The sequence below is a fragment of the Geotrypetes seraphini genome, chromosome 6 (assembly GCF_902459505.1).
Source record: "Geotrypetes seraphini chromosome 6, aGeoSer1.1, whole genome shotgun sequence".
NCBI classification, from domain to species: domain Eukaryota; kingdom Metazoa; phylum Chordata; class Amphibia; order Gymnophiona; family Dermophiidae; genus Geotrypetes; species Geotrypetes seraphini.
The window spans coordinates 10,592,078-10,609,031 of record NC_047089.1 but is presented as its reverse complement, the minus strand read 5'-3'; the positions used below and the strand labels follow the sequence as shown (position 1 = coordinate 10,609,031).

The window sequence follows — 16,954 nt, the reverse complement described above, 5'->3', positions numbered from 1 at the left end:
GTGCTAACAGTCTCCCTTGCTTTCCCGTATTGTGTCTTTATCCTGGTGTTCTTTATGAATTCTTTCTTCCCATGCATGTTTGTATAAAGTGTTATTATCAATCTGATTCTAAATACAATTGGAAACAGAAATACCTTTAAAATAAACTTGGTAGCTCAAACTCCAGAGGAAGGGGGTAGTTATTATGTAAGGACAGTGCAGAGTAAAGTAGCTACATCTAGTCTGCAGCAGTGCCCACTCCTCAGAGTGTAGCGGGACCCAGGTGGCAGACAAGGGTTCCAGGTCTGCCTGCAGGGAACATGGCTAAGTGACCTCAGGGGTGGTGTCACGTTAAAATGTCTCTTCTTTGTCTTCGCAGTCATACATACAGAGCTGTTCTGGACCTGTTACAATGAGCCTTTTTCTACCCAGAGAAGGAGGACAATGTTCTGCTTTCAGTAACCTTGAAATGACCTTGCACTTAACATTTAACATGTTTCTTTTTTTCCCCTTTGAATTGACATTGCCATACTTCAGAATGCCTCTATATTTAACATTGTACACTGTATCTTACTTTACCTAGTAAGTTTTGCTTATTTTTCAAGATTGAAGCACACCCTAGCAGTTGCGTCCCTGTCTGCCTTATGAATGTAATTGGCAGGGCACCAAGCCAGAGTGATCACATTCTTACGTTTTCTCTTTCGGATGTTCCAATAACCATTAATAGATGCCTTTTATGATTATGTGATTATTATGCCATGTGTTATATCGCACTTTACTTTGCCACTGTGTGCACACAATTATGATTCGTGCTATGATGGACGTTTGTTTTTGTATAACTGTGCATTTCTCTGCAGATCTAAGTTCAGCTCTGAATCCTTGCCAGCTGGAAGAAAAGTTTCACGCCTTTTCTGTTTTCTATGTTTGTTTATGCCCTGTAATCTTTGTGTTGTCTATCTGTTTGGTTTGTGGGGTACCCCGGGGAAACCAACTATACCATTGGCCATTTTTGGAGATTTTTCTCTCCCTTTTTGCATTTTTGTTTTTTTTCCTATCTAAATTGCCTTTCTAGCTGTTCACGCCCACGCTGTCCTCTGGCGCCAGCGTTCCTTCCTCACCTCCTCTGGATCCCCTATCCAACACCACCAACTCATCCTGGACCTTTTGGATGCTATCCTGCTACCCTCCAAAGTTTCTATCATGCACTGCCGGGCCCACCGTCGCCTCCGTGATTTCATCAGCCGCGGTAATGCCTTGGCTGACCGCTCGGCTCGCCAGGCGGCCCTCCAAGGTCCGCCCACACCCCCTCTTCTGTTATCCCTTTCCTCCCCTCAACCTTTCCTTCATTCCCTTTCCCCCCAGTACACTGACCCCGAGCGCAAGTGGGCCACGCAGCAACCTGGCCATTGCACCCTCCCATCCGGATGGATTACTATACCCTCCTGTATGTTCCACAACTCCTGGCCCTCACTGTTGTCCAACGTGCACACGATTTTTCTCATGCCGGTAACCCAGCCCTCCGCACTCTTCTCCGACAGAATTTCTATATCCCGAATCTCTCTCAACTCATCTCCCATGTTCTGCTCCGCTGTGTCATTTGCCTCCGACACAACCCCTCTTCTGTCAGACCCTCCGTTCTTGGTCACCAGCCTATCGGTTCACACCCCATGCAAGTCCTCTCTACAGATTTTACCCACTTGCCCCCCTCCCATGGGTTCCGTTACCTCCTGGTTTTCATTGATTCCCACACTGGGTGGCCAGAGGCCTACCCAGTGTGCACAGAGAAAAGTAGGGAAATAGTAAAGGTTTTACTCCATGACATCATCCCTCGCTATGGCCTGCCCCTAGTGATTGGCAGCGATAATGGCCCCGCCTACATATCACAAGTCACACAAGCTGTCTCTCGGGCTCTGCAAATCACCTGGAAATTACATACGGCCTATCACCCCCAGAGCTCTGGCCAAGTTGAACGCATCAATAGAACTATTAAAACCCTCCTCGGCAAAGCGGCAGAAGAAAGCCGCCTGCCATGGCCCAAACTGATCCCTTCTGTTCTATTTTGCATCCGCTGTACCCCAGGTAAACGCAATCAGTTGTCCCCATTTGAACCGCTGAAACCCCTTTGGACAGGGCCTTTCACTGTCTTACTTGCTTCTCCCACAGCTGTCAAATTGTCCCGCCACGAGTCTTGGATTCACTACAGCCGTGTGAAGCCCGCTGCTGAGTATATTTGTGAAAAAGGGCCTACTGACCTTCAACTGAAAATCACGCGGCTGCCCCACACTCTGGAAGAGTAATCACGCACGTCTGATCCAGAGATCTGTCAAGATATTTAATATGAACTCTGTTGTGTATATACTGCTTGTGATTTGCGTCTTGCCAACATTGTCCATGTCCCCTACCCCTCCCACGCCTGGGTGTGCCCCTTGTGTGGCACTAGTGGACAATGGGGGCAAAACGGAAAATGTTATTAGATTTCAAACTAATTATGAGTGTAAGGGTCAACTAGTGACCCCTGTATATATATATAACAAGGTTGAATATTCTATATGTAATAATGGAGATTCACAGATCTGTTTCGACCCCAAAGCAACTAATAGGGATACTTGGATAGAGGTCAGGTCAGTCTGGGATCAGGGCCCCCTGATTCAACAAACCCTGGTCACTAATCCCCATGTCCCGGCCTCAGTCCTCTTTGATGCTTGCCATGCCATGGACAAGAACCCCACCTTCCTTGGACGTTGTGGTGCCCTAGCATGGAGGAGGGAATATATGCACAATGATAAATACATGTGCCTGGCGGGACAGAAGCCGTCCCACTGTGAAGGTTCTTCCGAACACTACTACTGTAACTACTGGAGATGTGTATCCTGGGCTACTTGGGGTATGACCCGACTGCCTACCACCCGAGCCATATTATCCAAAATGGGTGACTACCTCTGACTGTGGCCTCCAGAACTGTAACCCACTTAACTTCACTATCCTACAGCCGTTTAAATGGAACCTCGATGATAGCCTCCGGAAAGCTCGCTATCTTGTGGGCCTACAGATATATGGTAAGGGCACAGACCCTGGTACTGTCTTACACATCAAACTCGTTGAGAGACACCGGATCCCTGAACAACACAGCATTGTGTTTCCCGACTTTTATGAACATATGAAACTTGACCAACAAGACTTTGTGCCCTCTGCCACCACCCGCAACCTTTTCATACAGTTCGCTGAAACCATAGGAGCCACCTTAAATCTGACAAACTGTTATGTCTGCAGGGGCACCCAGCTGGCCCCTGAAAAACTCCATTCTGGCAAAACACTGCATACAGCGTCTCGGACCATCCTTTACCACTCGTGTTGGACACCTGCAGTGCCAATCCTTATGGACTAAAAACAGTACCTCTCAGCCCGGATGGACTTATTGGACCGGAGATCCTAAGTTAAAAATACCCAGACGATGGAATACTACTGGCAATGCTACCACATTAAATGTCTACCTCAACCTGCCTGCTTCTGCCCCTTGGGCTGCACCGGAAGGATACTACTGGATCTGTGGGAAAATGGCATACCCCACTCTACCCTCAAATTGGACTGGCACTTGTGTTCTGGGCACTATCAAACCAGCCTTCTTCCTCCTCCCGTTATCCGAAGGAGAACATCTGGCTGTCCCAGTATTCGATCAACGGGCCCGTTCTGAAAGAAGTTTGGAAATTGGTAAATGGGAAGACACTTGGCCCCCGGAGCGCATCATTGCTGTCTACGGTCCTGCTACTTGGGCTGATGATGGTATGTTTGGGTACCGGACCCCAATCTACATGCTTAACCGCCTCATACGACTGCAGGCGGTTTTAGAAGTTATCACCAATGAAACAGCTAGGGCCCTGGGAGCCTTGGCCAAAGCGAACACTATGATGCGTACCGCCATCTATCAGAACCGACTGGCCTTAGACTATCTATTGGCCGCTGAAGGAGGGGTATGTGGCAAATTCAATCTTTCCAACTGCTGTCTACAACTGGATGATGAAGGATTTGTGGTTGAAGAGGTCATAGACAAGATTACCAGATTAGCTCACGTTCCTGTCCAGACTTGGAAGGGTTTTTCTGCTGATATGTTTGGACTCAACTCACTGACTGATTGGGCCTCCAAACCGGGACTCTTTAAAGCCCTCACCATAATTTTCCTGGTATTCTCTGTCATACTTTGTGTTCTTCCTTGCCTGTTACCATGTTTATTGAAAACCCTTAACCGTACTATTAGGACTACGATTGACAAAAGTACCACCGCTCTAGTCCTGGCCCTTTCCTCCTATCACCCAGTCCCCACCTCTGATACAGATGGCCCTGACCTCCCGTAACCCAGTTAGTCAGCTAGCCTACAGAAGAAAAGTTGGGAATGAAGGATCCCTAGCTAGCTGACATGGCTGGGTCACGGTGTAGATGAAGAAAGCTTTATTTTAGATCAGTGGGTCATAATCAGTATAAAGAACAACTTGTGACTCCATTTTACTGCTCTGAGAAATCACGTATGCATGCAGGCCTGTACTATGTATCTGTCTTAGTGCCTGGTACAGCCAGGAGGCAGAGGAATGTAGATGCTAGTTAGCCTAAGATGTGTAGATTATAGGATGGATTTATGGTTTTGTTTTTCTCTTTGCTCCTACCTTTTGGTCAGAACTGGTCAAACTGGTTCGGACTGGTTAGGATCCTATATAATCTTTGTGTTTGAAATTCTCAGGGTCTTCTGTTTATGCAGCCAGTTCTGCCCAGAAGTCCAGCATATATGCTTGTTTAATAAAAGCCTTTTTAAATCTCTTCAGTCTCTGGCTCAAGTCTCTGACTACTAAAGGAGGGCCTTATCCTAAAAGGTACCTTCACTTTTGAGTATAAAAAACCGCCAAAAACTGTGAAATTCCCCCCCCAACAAATATACAGAGATCAGAGACTCCTCTGGCTCGCAAACACAAGGAAAAACTGAAAGGGGTAACAGAGTCCTGTAATGAAGGGGGAAATATTAAAAAGCTAAAACCAGTGGTGTAGTGAGAGGCGTGGCACCCCCCCCACACACACAAGTGTGCACCCCTTCCCTTCCCCCATACTTATTTATTTTTTTCCAGCATCATAAAATTGCTGCGCGCATCAGTAGCTCTCCCTCTGATGCCACTTCCTATGTGCAGGATCAAGAAGCGATGTCAGAGAGAGCTGACACCAACGCGGGCAGCAAGTTCATGCTGCTGCTTGTGCCAGGAAAATCGAAGAGGTATAGGGAAGGGAAGGGGAACGCATGTAAGGCAGGGGGGTCAGGAAGGAGCAAGAGGACAGGGGCCAGCACCCCCACTATGATGGCACCAGGAATGATCCGCCCTTCCCCTCTCCCCAAGAGGATAGGTGCCAGCACCCCCACTAAGATGGTGTCTGGGTTGGACTGCCCTCCCCCCTTACTTCGCCACTGGCTGGAGCGGATTTCATCTGCATGGCTTGTGAACATGGGGAGAATACCCTGCTGTCCAGAAATGACACCTATTACACTAGAACAGGGGTGTCAAAGTCTCTCCTTGATGGCCGCAATCCAGTCGGGTTTTCAGGATTTCCTCAATGAGTATGCATGAGATCTATTTGTATGCTACTAGATCTCATGCATATTTATTGGGGAAATCCTGAAAACCCGACTGGATTGCAGCCGAGGAGGGACTCTGACATCCCTGCACCTGTATTATTGGTAACATTGGACATATGCTCATTATATGCAAGCATACTGCAAGTCACTAAGAAGACAAATTGGAGAATCATCCTCTCTCTCTCATCTGGCACCAATTTATTTTTGGTTGAACTGTCATTACTTTGGGAAAAAAAATTGATCAAAAAAGGAAATCATTATCATCAAATACTGGGAGTAGCCATGGGAGCAGCATTTGCTCCTTCCATTGCAAATGGGTTTTCTGGTGGATTTGAAAGTCTCATTTATTGGTTATTAGAGAAGGGTTTGATTTTATAGTTACAATTAAACAACTGTCATCCAAACATTTCAGTTTGAATACTCTGTAGCACCACTAACTCATCACCTCTCTGGGAGGTTAAAAAAAACCCACAGACAAGCTCTCGCGCGCTGCTGGAAACAGGAAGTTGCGTCAGAGAGGGGCGGGGCGCCTGAAAAGGAAAAGTTCCGGGGCAGTCCGCCGGCTAGCTCAAGGATAGGTTTGAAGGTAGGACGGGCTGCGAGGGGGGGGGGGAAGCGGAGGTGGCGTGTGGACAGACAGACAGAAGTCTCTGCTGTGACGAGGAAGCTTCATTCTTTGACTATATAGAGAAGGTCCAATGCTGAAATCCTGGCCGCCCTTACTAGCTTATTGCAATGCGCATGCGCATCACGGGCCAGCGTAGGCTAGTGGTTAGAGCAGCCGTTACTAGCTTATTGCAATGCGCATGCGCTTCACAGGCCAGCGTAGGCTAGTGGTTAGAGCAGCCATTATTAGCTTATTGTAATGCGCATGCTCATCATAGGGCAGCGTGGCTTAGTGGTTAGAGCAGCTGCTTCAGCACTCTGAGGTTGTGAGTTTGATTCCCACACGGGAAAAAAAGCAATATATCAACTCCCACCCCTCCTTGCATATAACCTGCCTACAACTAAGCGATTCATCCGTCATAAAATAGAGGCAAATACATTAAAATGATAAAAGAGCTGTTGCACCTCTCCCTATTAACACTGCCACATAAACTGCACTATATCCAATTCAGAAGCAATTGCCTAAGTAGCTAAAAAAAAAAACCCCTGTGTAAATACATATGGTTTTAAATGTCTTTTATTACACATCTCCCTCTCTATTCGCTGTGATAGAGGATTAACAGACCCGCAAATACAGAAAAAACGCGAATAACTTTCATATGTTATTCGCTGTTTTCTGTTAAAAATCATTGTGAATATGGTGAAACTGTAAATAACATGGTGGGAGACCTGGCCTGTTCCTGAAGGAGAGGCAAAACACGGTGAAGAAAGTGCTGGGAATCGGTGATTTCTCTATGCAAGCTGATGTAATTTGGGGGAAGGAGCCAGCAAGCTAAAAACTGCGAATAATCGAAACTGCAATTGCTGAAACCACGAATATGGAGGAAGAAGTGTAAATGTTTGAGATGTACACAACCCTACAACGTATGTAGAATAGCATTCCAAAGTTGCATTCTTACAGTGGGAAATGTGCCATTAATAGTTACAGAATGATGTGTGTGCCCCAAATTCTGACACCACCCCCTTTTTTCAGCGTTAACCCACAATGATCTTCTTGAAACACACATTTCCACAATCTGTTTAAAATATTTTGGCAGCCTATAATATGGGATTCAAAATGTTGCCGGTAACCTGTGCAGATGTTTTAAAACTGGTGTAACATGTTGATAGCTACCTTCATCTCCAGTAATCCTTACTGCAGCATTTTGAATAACTTGAAGTGCATGGGCTTTGCAAAAGATAATTCAATCTATAAAACATTGCAAAAATCTAATCTTGATAATATGAAAACGATTGTATGACTATCGAAAATCATAGGTTTCAGTTTAACTAGACTTAGATAGAAAAAATATGACTAGATCACATAATTAACTTGGTTCTGAAATGGCAATTTAATAATTGCATTTAAGTGTTTTTTTTAGTTTGTGTTTGAAACATTCTACTATATAATGTGTTTTGTTCTATACAGATGCTGTGCTTGCGAAATGAAACCCTCTTGAATCAGGTTATAGCACTAGCGAGGTAAGAGGTCTGAAGAAAGATGGACAATATGGGACCTGTATGACTTTGACGGGAAATGCCTTCAAAACAGCAAGAAATGTACAGTATTTGCAAGTTGTAAATGTATTCTTGAACTGTGATTATGGTTGGTTGCTTCTGCCTCCACTTGTGCACTTCTTGTTTATTGGGATTTATTTGCTGCCTTCTATCACTGAAGGGGGTGTATGGCAGAAAGAGTCAAACATAAGTGATAGACAATTACAGCTGTAAAAATATTCAAGCAACATACAAAGTGCAGTTTAGCTAAGTATGTGATGTTAGAAAAGGAAATCCATGTTAAAAAAATTCCCTTTTGATTTTTATATCAATGAGATCATTATGAGATTCATATTCACCAGACCGTAAATAAAGTTACATTACATTAGTGATTTATATTCCGCCATTACCTTGCGGTTCAAGGCAGATTACATCCAAACTAAAACAAAAATTACATTAAAAATTTGAAGGAATAGAATAAGCGATGACATAGAATTTTTAAGGTAATATATGTTGGATAAAGAGTTACCAAAGGGAAGTGGAGGTCTTTAGGAGATAAGAATAGGGTGAAATTATGGGTTTTAGATAACGTTTGGTAGATAGAAGAGTATTAGAGAGATCTAAGAGTAAATAGAGTGTTGGATATTGGGTTGGGATTGGTTGTGCTAGATAGGTTTTATGTGTTTTTTGAAGAGTATGGTTTTAATATCTCTTCTGAAGGCTTTGTAGTCTGTAGTCGAAGATAACAGAGTGGTGATTTGTCTGTCCAGTTTAGCTGCTTTGGAGGCTATTAGGTTATCTTAAAGTTTTTTTCGTTTGACATCTTTGGATGATGGATGAGTGAATAGTGAGTGAGATCTTCTGTGTCTGGTTGAGGAGGATTGATTTAGTCGGTTATTCCAGTAGGTTGGGCTTTCTCCGTTGAGAGCCTTGTAAAGTAAGCAGTAGAATTTGAAGTGCACTCTCGCTTCTATTGGAAGCCAGTGCAAGTCATGGTATGCCTCTGTGATATGGTCATATATTTTTAGGAAATAGACAAGTCTCAGGGCTGTATTCTGCACCGTCTGCAATTGCTTCATCATGGCCCATCCAGTCTGCCCATCCACAACATCCACTATCTCCTCCTCTCCCTAAGAGATCCCACATGCCTGTCCCAAGCTTTTTTGAATTCAGACAGTCTTTGTCTCCACCACCTCTACCAAGAGTTGTTTGTAGACTTACATTGTCATTGCTGGTTTTCTAAAGATATAGGGTTATTTTGTCTTCCATATACAGAGGTGGTCTCAAACTCATGGCTCGGGGGCCACATGTGGCCCGCCAGGTATTATTTGGAGGCTCTCGGTATGTTTATCATAATCACAAAAGTAAAATAAAACAGTTTCTTGATCATATATCTCTTTAGCTATAAATGACAATATTATTATTAAGACTTAGCCAAAAGGAAAGATTTATAAATTATAAAGAGTCATTTCTTTAATAAGACATTAACTATTTTTTTCTGAGGCTCTCCAAATACTTACAAATCCAAAATATGGCCCTGGAAAGAGTTTAAGTTTGAGACCACTGATATAAAGATATAGACCAAACTACTATTATAATGTATAACTTGTTGAATAGCCTTGGTTCAGTTCCTTAACATTTCTTATGGTAGAGCATCCAATGTCCCCCCCTCCTTTTGTACATCGCCCACAACTTTCTAGCATAGAAAAGTCTGATGCCCTGCCTTCAGCGCCTCACTCATAGAGAATTTGGTCAGCCTGCTCTGGCATTTCAGTTATAAGAGGAGTAAACTGTACTCATGGCACAGATATTTTGTACTTTCTCTGTTCTATTGATCCGAGATTAAAAAGAGGAAAATATATTCCATGTATAAAAGTGTCATATGTGACCCCCCAATTAAAGGTCACGTACCTGGGTTTTAAGCTTTAGAATGCCAAAATTGTATTTAGAAAGGATAATCATTTAACCAACCGTTTTTAAAAACTCTCTCTTCTTGCTGGAAGACAGTAAAGGGAGACAAATACTTTATTATCCCTGCATGAGATCCTGTGTGTGTTAAAAAGTGGGAGAGCAAAGCAGAGATGTGACATTGATAATTCTCATAAACATTCGATTTGCTCTCTTGGCTGCCACTCCACATGGAACAGAGAATTTCAACATATTGTCTACAATAACACCTAGATTGTTTTCCCATGCAGGACATGGATTGTGTAGCTATACTGATTTCAACTTAGATACTCCTTTATTTTGGTTATATTAAGGTAGGCTTTGATCCTCCCCCCCCCCCTCCCGCCACTCGCCAGATTCTATTTTGGGCACATTCCTGAGATGCATGCATAACTTGGCTAATGAGCTTTTAACCATCAATAATTGGCTCTGATTAGGATTGGAGCATGCATATGACTGTGCGCTGTTGTATAACGCTGGGTGCCTGTATCTCATAGGATGTATCTTAAAAGGGAGGATGAGTGTGTTAGGGGCACTTTACTGAATTATGGGTCAGCATACCCAACTTAGGCACCAGCATTTATATTTGGCTTCAGCAGGTGTTAAAGACCAGTGTGGAATCAGTGTTTGATTTGATAAAGGATGCATACTCTGTCAAATTGCACTTAGCACCAGCCGTTTCCAGCATTCATTTTTTAGCACAATTTATAGAATTTAGCTGTTATACTTTAAAAAAAAAAAAAGTGTATCAATAAATAACATTTGAGATTGATTACAACCCTTGAATTTCTATCATATTCAACATTAAGTCATAAAATTTAACCCCCTCCCTCCCATAACCTATGTAATCACATATATCATATAAAATTTTCTTTCCTATTGATCTAAATATTTAATAAAAATTCAGAATTCCACCCTCCTCCCACCCCCTCATTTGCAATGTACTTATAATGGAAAAATGGTATCTATTCATTACAATAATTTGTCAATGGCCCCCAAATCTCTTTAAATTTCTTATAATTCCCTTTTTGTATGGCTATTGTTCTTTCTATTTTATAAATGTGACATAACGAATTCCATCAAAAACCGTAATTGAGTCTGCTGCAATTTTTCCAATTACTTGTGATATGTTGTATGGCGACCCCGATCATAATCAATAGAAGCCTGTTATGTTGGCTCTTTGCTCTTATTGACATACCAAATAGAACTGTATCATACGATAATGCCACAGTATTTTCCAATAAACAATTTATTTGGCCCCATATTGATTTCCAAAAGGCCAAGCTAAATGGACAATAGAATAATAAGTGATCTAGAGTCCCTGCTACAAGATTACAATGTCAGCATCTATTAGACATAGAGCTGTTTAACTTTTGTAATCTAACTGGTATACTCTTGTTGCTATGTTTGTAGATCAGTGTATTGCAAACTGTATGCTGCACGAGATTTTAGGTGTGCCGCGAGACGCCGAGGAGGAGAGGCTCCAGCGCTGGCAGACTGCCTACAAGACGTGCCTCTCACAGCGAGAGGCACATCCTGTAGGCATTCTGCCAGCGCTTCTACTCCCTGGTGTCTCTCCTCCTCTCCGTGCCTCTTCTTTTTCAACACCCCCCCCACTGGTGGCTCAGGGCCCCGTCTGGATGGCCTCTGCGCATATGCAGACATCAACGTGATGATGTCACACATGTTCATGGCATCATCGCGGTGACATCCACACACTTCTGGGTGCCCTCAAGCCGTGGCTGTCAGTTTAGTGTGTTGTGTGAGGCTCATAAAGTTTGTGAGACGCCATTATAGATTCTTGGGGTTTTTTTGTTTTTTTAATTTCTTTATTCATTTTATAACTTACATCAAGTGTACAGTAAATATCAAACAATTATAGTACAACATCACTTGAAAATCTACAATATCATACAACAAGAAGATTTAACCCCCACCCCCCTCCCAAATTCATATACAACTAAAATATACCACATGAAAATAATATCTTATGCCATTCATAAATATATTATTAGTGGAAAACCAAGAATCCCCCTCCCCACCCCAAATCCACATGAGTATTAAAATTGGGAAAAGTGTAAATTATTCATTATAATACTTTAATAATGGTCCCCACACATCCTTAAATTTATTATAGTAACCTTTTTGAACTGCCAACGTTCTTTCCATTTTATACACGTGACAAACTGAATTCCACCAGAAACAATAATTCAGTCTTTTACAATCCTTCCAATGATATGTTATTTGTTGGATGGCAACTCCTGTCAATATCATCAAAAGCTTGTTAAGAATCTGCTACTGCATAGCGCCTGCAAACTTTGAGGGTGATAACGCAGCCTATTGCACTGTTTATTTCCTGCAGAGTTGCCACTTGAAGAAAAAGCAGTGAATTACAGTTTCAAAACCTTTTATTTTTAGGTTAACCGCATTAAGGAGTCCTCCCTTCTGTTCAGCAGGTAAGCTGTATGAACAATGGTTTTATGTATTTGTTTATAGTTTATAGTTTATTCAATTTTTGATTAAACGCCTTTTCGATACTTCAAAGCGTTGTACAGAGTAAAAAGTATTAACATTTCACAAAAATGACGATTAAACATACTTTCCTATAGTAAACTACAGGAATACAGACCGTACAAACTGGGTAAATGTTGACCTATTTGCCATAGAAACATAAGGATAAGTGGGAAGAAATACACTTGTAATAGAAAAGTGAGGAACATTTAAGGGAAAAACACTTAGGACCAGGGGAACAGTAAAAGATTAATAGTTAAGAAGAAGTGGTTCAATTAAAAGCGTCGTTAAAAAGAAAGCACTTTAAATTGCTTTTAAAAGTTTTTAAGTTTTTTTCCATTTTTATATACAAAGGCAGAGTGTTCCAGATTGTAGGGGCTGTAACAGAAAACGTAGTGGTGCGACGTGTACCAATGATTTTTAAAGAGGGAATATGAAGGTTATATTGAGAGATGGATCTTAGAGTTCTTGGGGGGTCGTATGGGATCAGAAGTCTATCTATGAAAGCTGGTGAGTTGGTCTGCATTGTTTTAAATGCCAAAAGAGCGATTTTGTAAGTTACCCTGTGTGAAACTGGTAACCAGTGGGCCTTTTGGAGCAACGGGGTAACATGGTCATATTTTTTTGCTCCCGAGATTATTTTAATGGCCGTATTTTGAACAAGCTGCAAGCGTTTTAAATCTTTGTGATAGATACCGTTTAGTAGAGAGTTACAATAATCCATTTTTGAAATTACTAGTGAATGAATCAAAATGTTAAGGGAATTAGTATCTAAAAGAGGAGCCAGTGATCTTATCATTCTCAATTTATAATAACAACTTTTTACTATTGCACTTATTTGTGGACGGAATGTTAGCTTATTGTCAATTAAAACACCTAATATTTTTGAAGTTGAGATTAACGGAAGAGGAATATTTTCTATCATGACTGGAGTTATTAATTGATCTCCCTCTTTTCCGACGAACAGAAGAGTATTTGTTTTTAGAATGTTTAAAGAAAGTTTGTTTGCGTTTAACCATTCGTGGACTTTACTTAATTTTTGGTTAATTGCCTGAATCTCGGTTTGATTATTCGGATTAACGGGGTGCAGTAATTGTAAGTCGTCGGCATAAGCGTACACCGTAAATCCTATTGATTGACAGAGAGTCAACAGCGGGGCTAAGTAGATATTAAATAGTAAGGGAGATAAAATAGAGCCTTGTGGTATGCCAAATTTTGAATGATAGGATTTAGATTCTAAATTCTTATAATGTACTGATGAAGTTCTATCAGAAAAGTAAGAACGAAACCACTCAAGAGCTTGATCTACTACTCCGATAGAAAAAAGACGTTCCAGTAAGAGATGATGATCAATGATATCGAATGCTGCAGCAAGATCTAAAGAAATTAATAAAACGGATTTGTGATGATCCAAATAGTAGTTTATAGATGTTGTGAGACCGAGTAGCGAATATTCTGTAGAATGATTTGTACGAAACCCTGTTTGGTTGGGGTGAAGAGTGTGCGTTTTTTCGACGAAATCTGCCAGTTGTTGAAACACAATTTTTTCCGTTATTTTTGATAAAAATGGTAAATTAGCAATTGGGCGATAGTTGGAGCAATTGTCTATCTTGTTTTTTGGATCCTTAATGATTGGGGTTATTATGGAATGTTTCCAGTCTGATGGAATATTAGCAGAAGACAAACAGTTATGAATAATTGAGAGAATGTATGGACCGAAGACTGTAAAATGTTGTTTGAAAAAAAAAGGAGGAATAGGTTCTGTTTTTGAGCCTTTTATGTTGATACAGTGTAATATATTTTCAATAGTTTTTAATGATGGAAGGATAAAATTAGATAGAGTAGTGTGAAATTTCTGAGACTTAGTTGTTAAATTATCAATTTCAGCAAGATAAGATAAGTTATTAACGTTAGTAAGATTAGTTAAATTAGAAACATTAGTTGTTTTAGCAATGATTTTTGATCTAATTGAAATAATTTTTTCTTGAAAATAATTTGCTAATGCTTGAGCTGTTGGAGATTCGTCAGTTGAGCTTATTTTATCATTTTTGAAAACTGTTAATTGTTTGAGAATTCTGAACAAAGTAGATGAATTATTAGTCTGAGAAATTTTTTTAGTGTAAAATTTTTTCTTAGTGCTATTAATAGATTGTCGATAATGATGTGAGTAGTTTTTATAATTGTTTAGGTTTTCCTGGGTAGGATTTGAACGCCATTTGCGTTCCAATGAACGCAGTTGTTGTTTGAGTAAACCAAGAGAAGCGTTAAACCAAGGGTTTCTTAATTTTTTTGAAGAAATTTTCCTTGTTACTAATGGAGCTATTTCGTCTATTAAAGATTTACAGGCCTTGTTCCACATGGGAATTTGTTTTGCCATGTGGAACATGATTTGTGTGTTTAGCTTTTAGTTTGAATTTGTACACTGCTCTGATAGCTTTCTTATCTAGTCTATAAGATATTAAAGTTAGCTTTCTTATCTAGTCTATAAGATATTAAAGTTGATAACGGATCACGTGGGGTGGGGCCATACTGAACTTGGTGCATCTGATGATATGGACTGTAAAAAGGGAGAGAAAGGGACAAACGATGGAACTCGGAGGGGAGGAGGGAAAGGGGAAGGATGCTGGAACAAGGAAGGAGCTGTAGTGGATGTAGTGTCGCTATCGTGGTGATGAAAAAAAAAGTTAGATCACAAGGAGGGAGGGTGAGAGAGAGACAAACATATTGGTACCTGGAAGGGAGGGGGAAGAAAGGGGGGAGAGATGCTGGAACTGAGAAGCGCAGGGGAGAGCAGTGCTGGACCCAGGGATGGAGAGCTACAAGGAAAAGTTAAATGGACTGCAAGGGGGGAGGGTGGGAGAGGGCGAGACATTGGAACCTGGAAGAGGAGGGTGAAGAATAGGGGAGAGATGCTGACACTGGGAAAGGAGGGTGGAGAGGAAAAGCAGTGCTGGACCCAGGGATGGACAGGTGCAAGAAGTGCCGCTCTGCTAGATCAGGAGGACAGATAGGAAGTGGTGCTGGACTCAGGAGTTGGAGGGACAGGAATAGATGCTGGACCAGCAGTGACAGGAAGGGGGATTAGTAGAATGAATGGAGAAAGACTGGAGGAGAGGAAGGGAGGGGGTAGAGGGTGTGAGAGGAAGGGAACAGAGAGGAGAAACAGGGAGACATAAAAGTGTTGGGCTTGGAGGGGAGCATAGGGACACCAAAGAGCTGGGCTAGACAGAGAAGGAATACAGACAGAAAAGGACAATGTTGGACACGGGTGGGAGGATGCTGATCACCGGGAAAGGGATATGAATTTGGAGTTGAAATGCAGGACAGAGCAGAAATAAGGAATATAGGGGAGGATAAAGTCACTGAGAGGGCAGATGTAGAATATGGAGGAAGGGACAGAAACATAGAAGGGAGATACTTGACAGGACAGATAGGAACACACCCTTTTAGTCCTGTTGGCTATAATTAGATTGTCGTCTATTGTGTGTTTAATGCTTAGCGCTGTGTGCATCTGGTAGCGCTATAGAAATGATAAGGTTGGGGAAGGGGGGTACATTTTGGTCTTTGTATATATGTAAGGAATATGGGGATGAAGACTATTATATGTTTTTCTGTGTTCAAAGATTGTTATTGATTAGGGGGGAGGGGGGAGATAAGTTCTAAACTGGATTATTGCAGAATATTAAGTGTTGTATCTCAGTTAAAAATGTTTTAATTTGCTTGATACACTTATTGTAAGTTTCAAAAATAAATAAAGAATTAAAAAAAAAAGAGATGATAAGTAGTCATAGGAAAGTGATTCACTTGTTTCTGTCTGATTCTGCTTTGTGTGTGCTTTTAGAACTGCGGATGTGAGATCTTTAAATAATACACAATGCAATACAAAGGCTGTGAGTGAAAGGCCACATGACGGAGATGGCGGCCGTAGGTAGAGGGATGCCTCCCTAACTCTTCCTTAGTGGGCTCATAGTTTAAGTATAGAGTTGTAGCAAGGAGAGGAGATGCACACACAGATTTGCCATTGTTCCGGGCCTTTGTGTCCTGCTTATTGGTTCTGAAAAAGTAGCATTATATGCAAACTGTGTGAGATCCTGACTGCTAGTTCTGTAGTCTCAAAGGCTCTGAATTTCTTATGTCATTTTCTGAATGTTTTGTTTTCAAGGTAGTATTTTGCTGGACTGTAAGAGGCAGCACAGATCCAAGCCCTCCCATGGTATTGGCAAGTATCAACATTTACTGCCCCCAGAGACGGTAGGTATCTCTGCCTCCTGGAGATCTTTTTTTTAAAATTATTTATTCATTTTATAATTCACAACAAGTGTACAGTAAATATCAAACAATTAGAATACAATACCACTTGAAAATCTACCAACAAAAAGATATAACCCCCATCCCCTCCCACTTCCATATACAACAAAAAATATACCACATGAATATATTATCTTATCATTCATATATATTATTAATAGAAATCCAACCCCCCCGATCCACATGTAAGAATTAAAGTTGGGAAAAGTGTAAATTATTCATTAGAATAATTTAAAAATGGCCCCCACATATCCTTAAATTTATTATAGTAACTTTTTTGAACTGCCAACGCTCTTTCCATTTTAAACACATGACATACTGAATTCCACCAGAAACAATAATTCAACCTTGTACAATCTTTCCAGTTATACGTTATTTGTTGAATGGCAACTCCTGTCAATATCATCAAAAGCTTATTATTATTAGCAGATATTTGAGGCTTAGCTCTCATCAGCATGC

General features: G+C 41.2%; 1 protein-coding gene across 4 annotated transcripts in view; it reads left to right on the top strand.

Annotated features, from left to right (window-relative positions):
- The first annotated feature begins 6,070 nt into the window (after positions 1–6,070).
- Positions 6,071–16,954, top strand: part of MRPL48 (mitochondrial ribosomal protein L48) — a 42,562-nt gene continuing 31,678 nt past the window's right edge. Inside the window, exons 1-4 of one of the 4 annotated variants that reach the window (XM_033947512.1) lie at positions 6,071–6,173; positions 7,662–7,714; positions 12,095–12,132; positions 16,350–16,438. In XM_033947512.1, the coding sequence (XP_033803403.1) occupies positions 7,662–7,714; positions 12,095–12,132; positions 16,350–16,438 (180 nt within the window). In that variant the 5' untranslated portion in view covers positions 6,071–6,173. Of the gene's footprint in view, positions 6,174–6,210; positions 6,281–7,065; positions 7,118–7,661; positions 7,793–12,094; positions 12,133–16,349; positions 16,439–16,954 lie in introns of those variants that run through there. The other 3 variants (XM_033947513.1, XM_033947514.1, XM_033947515.1) reach the window with 3 other exon arrangements.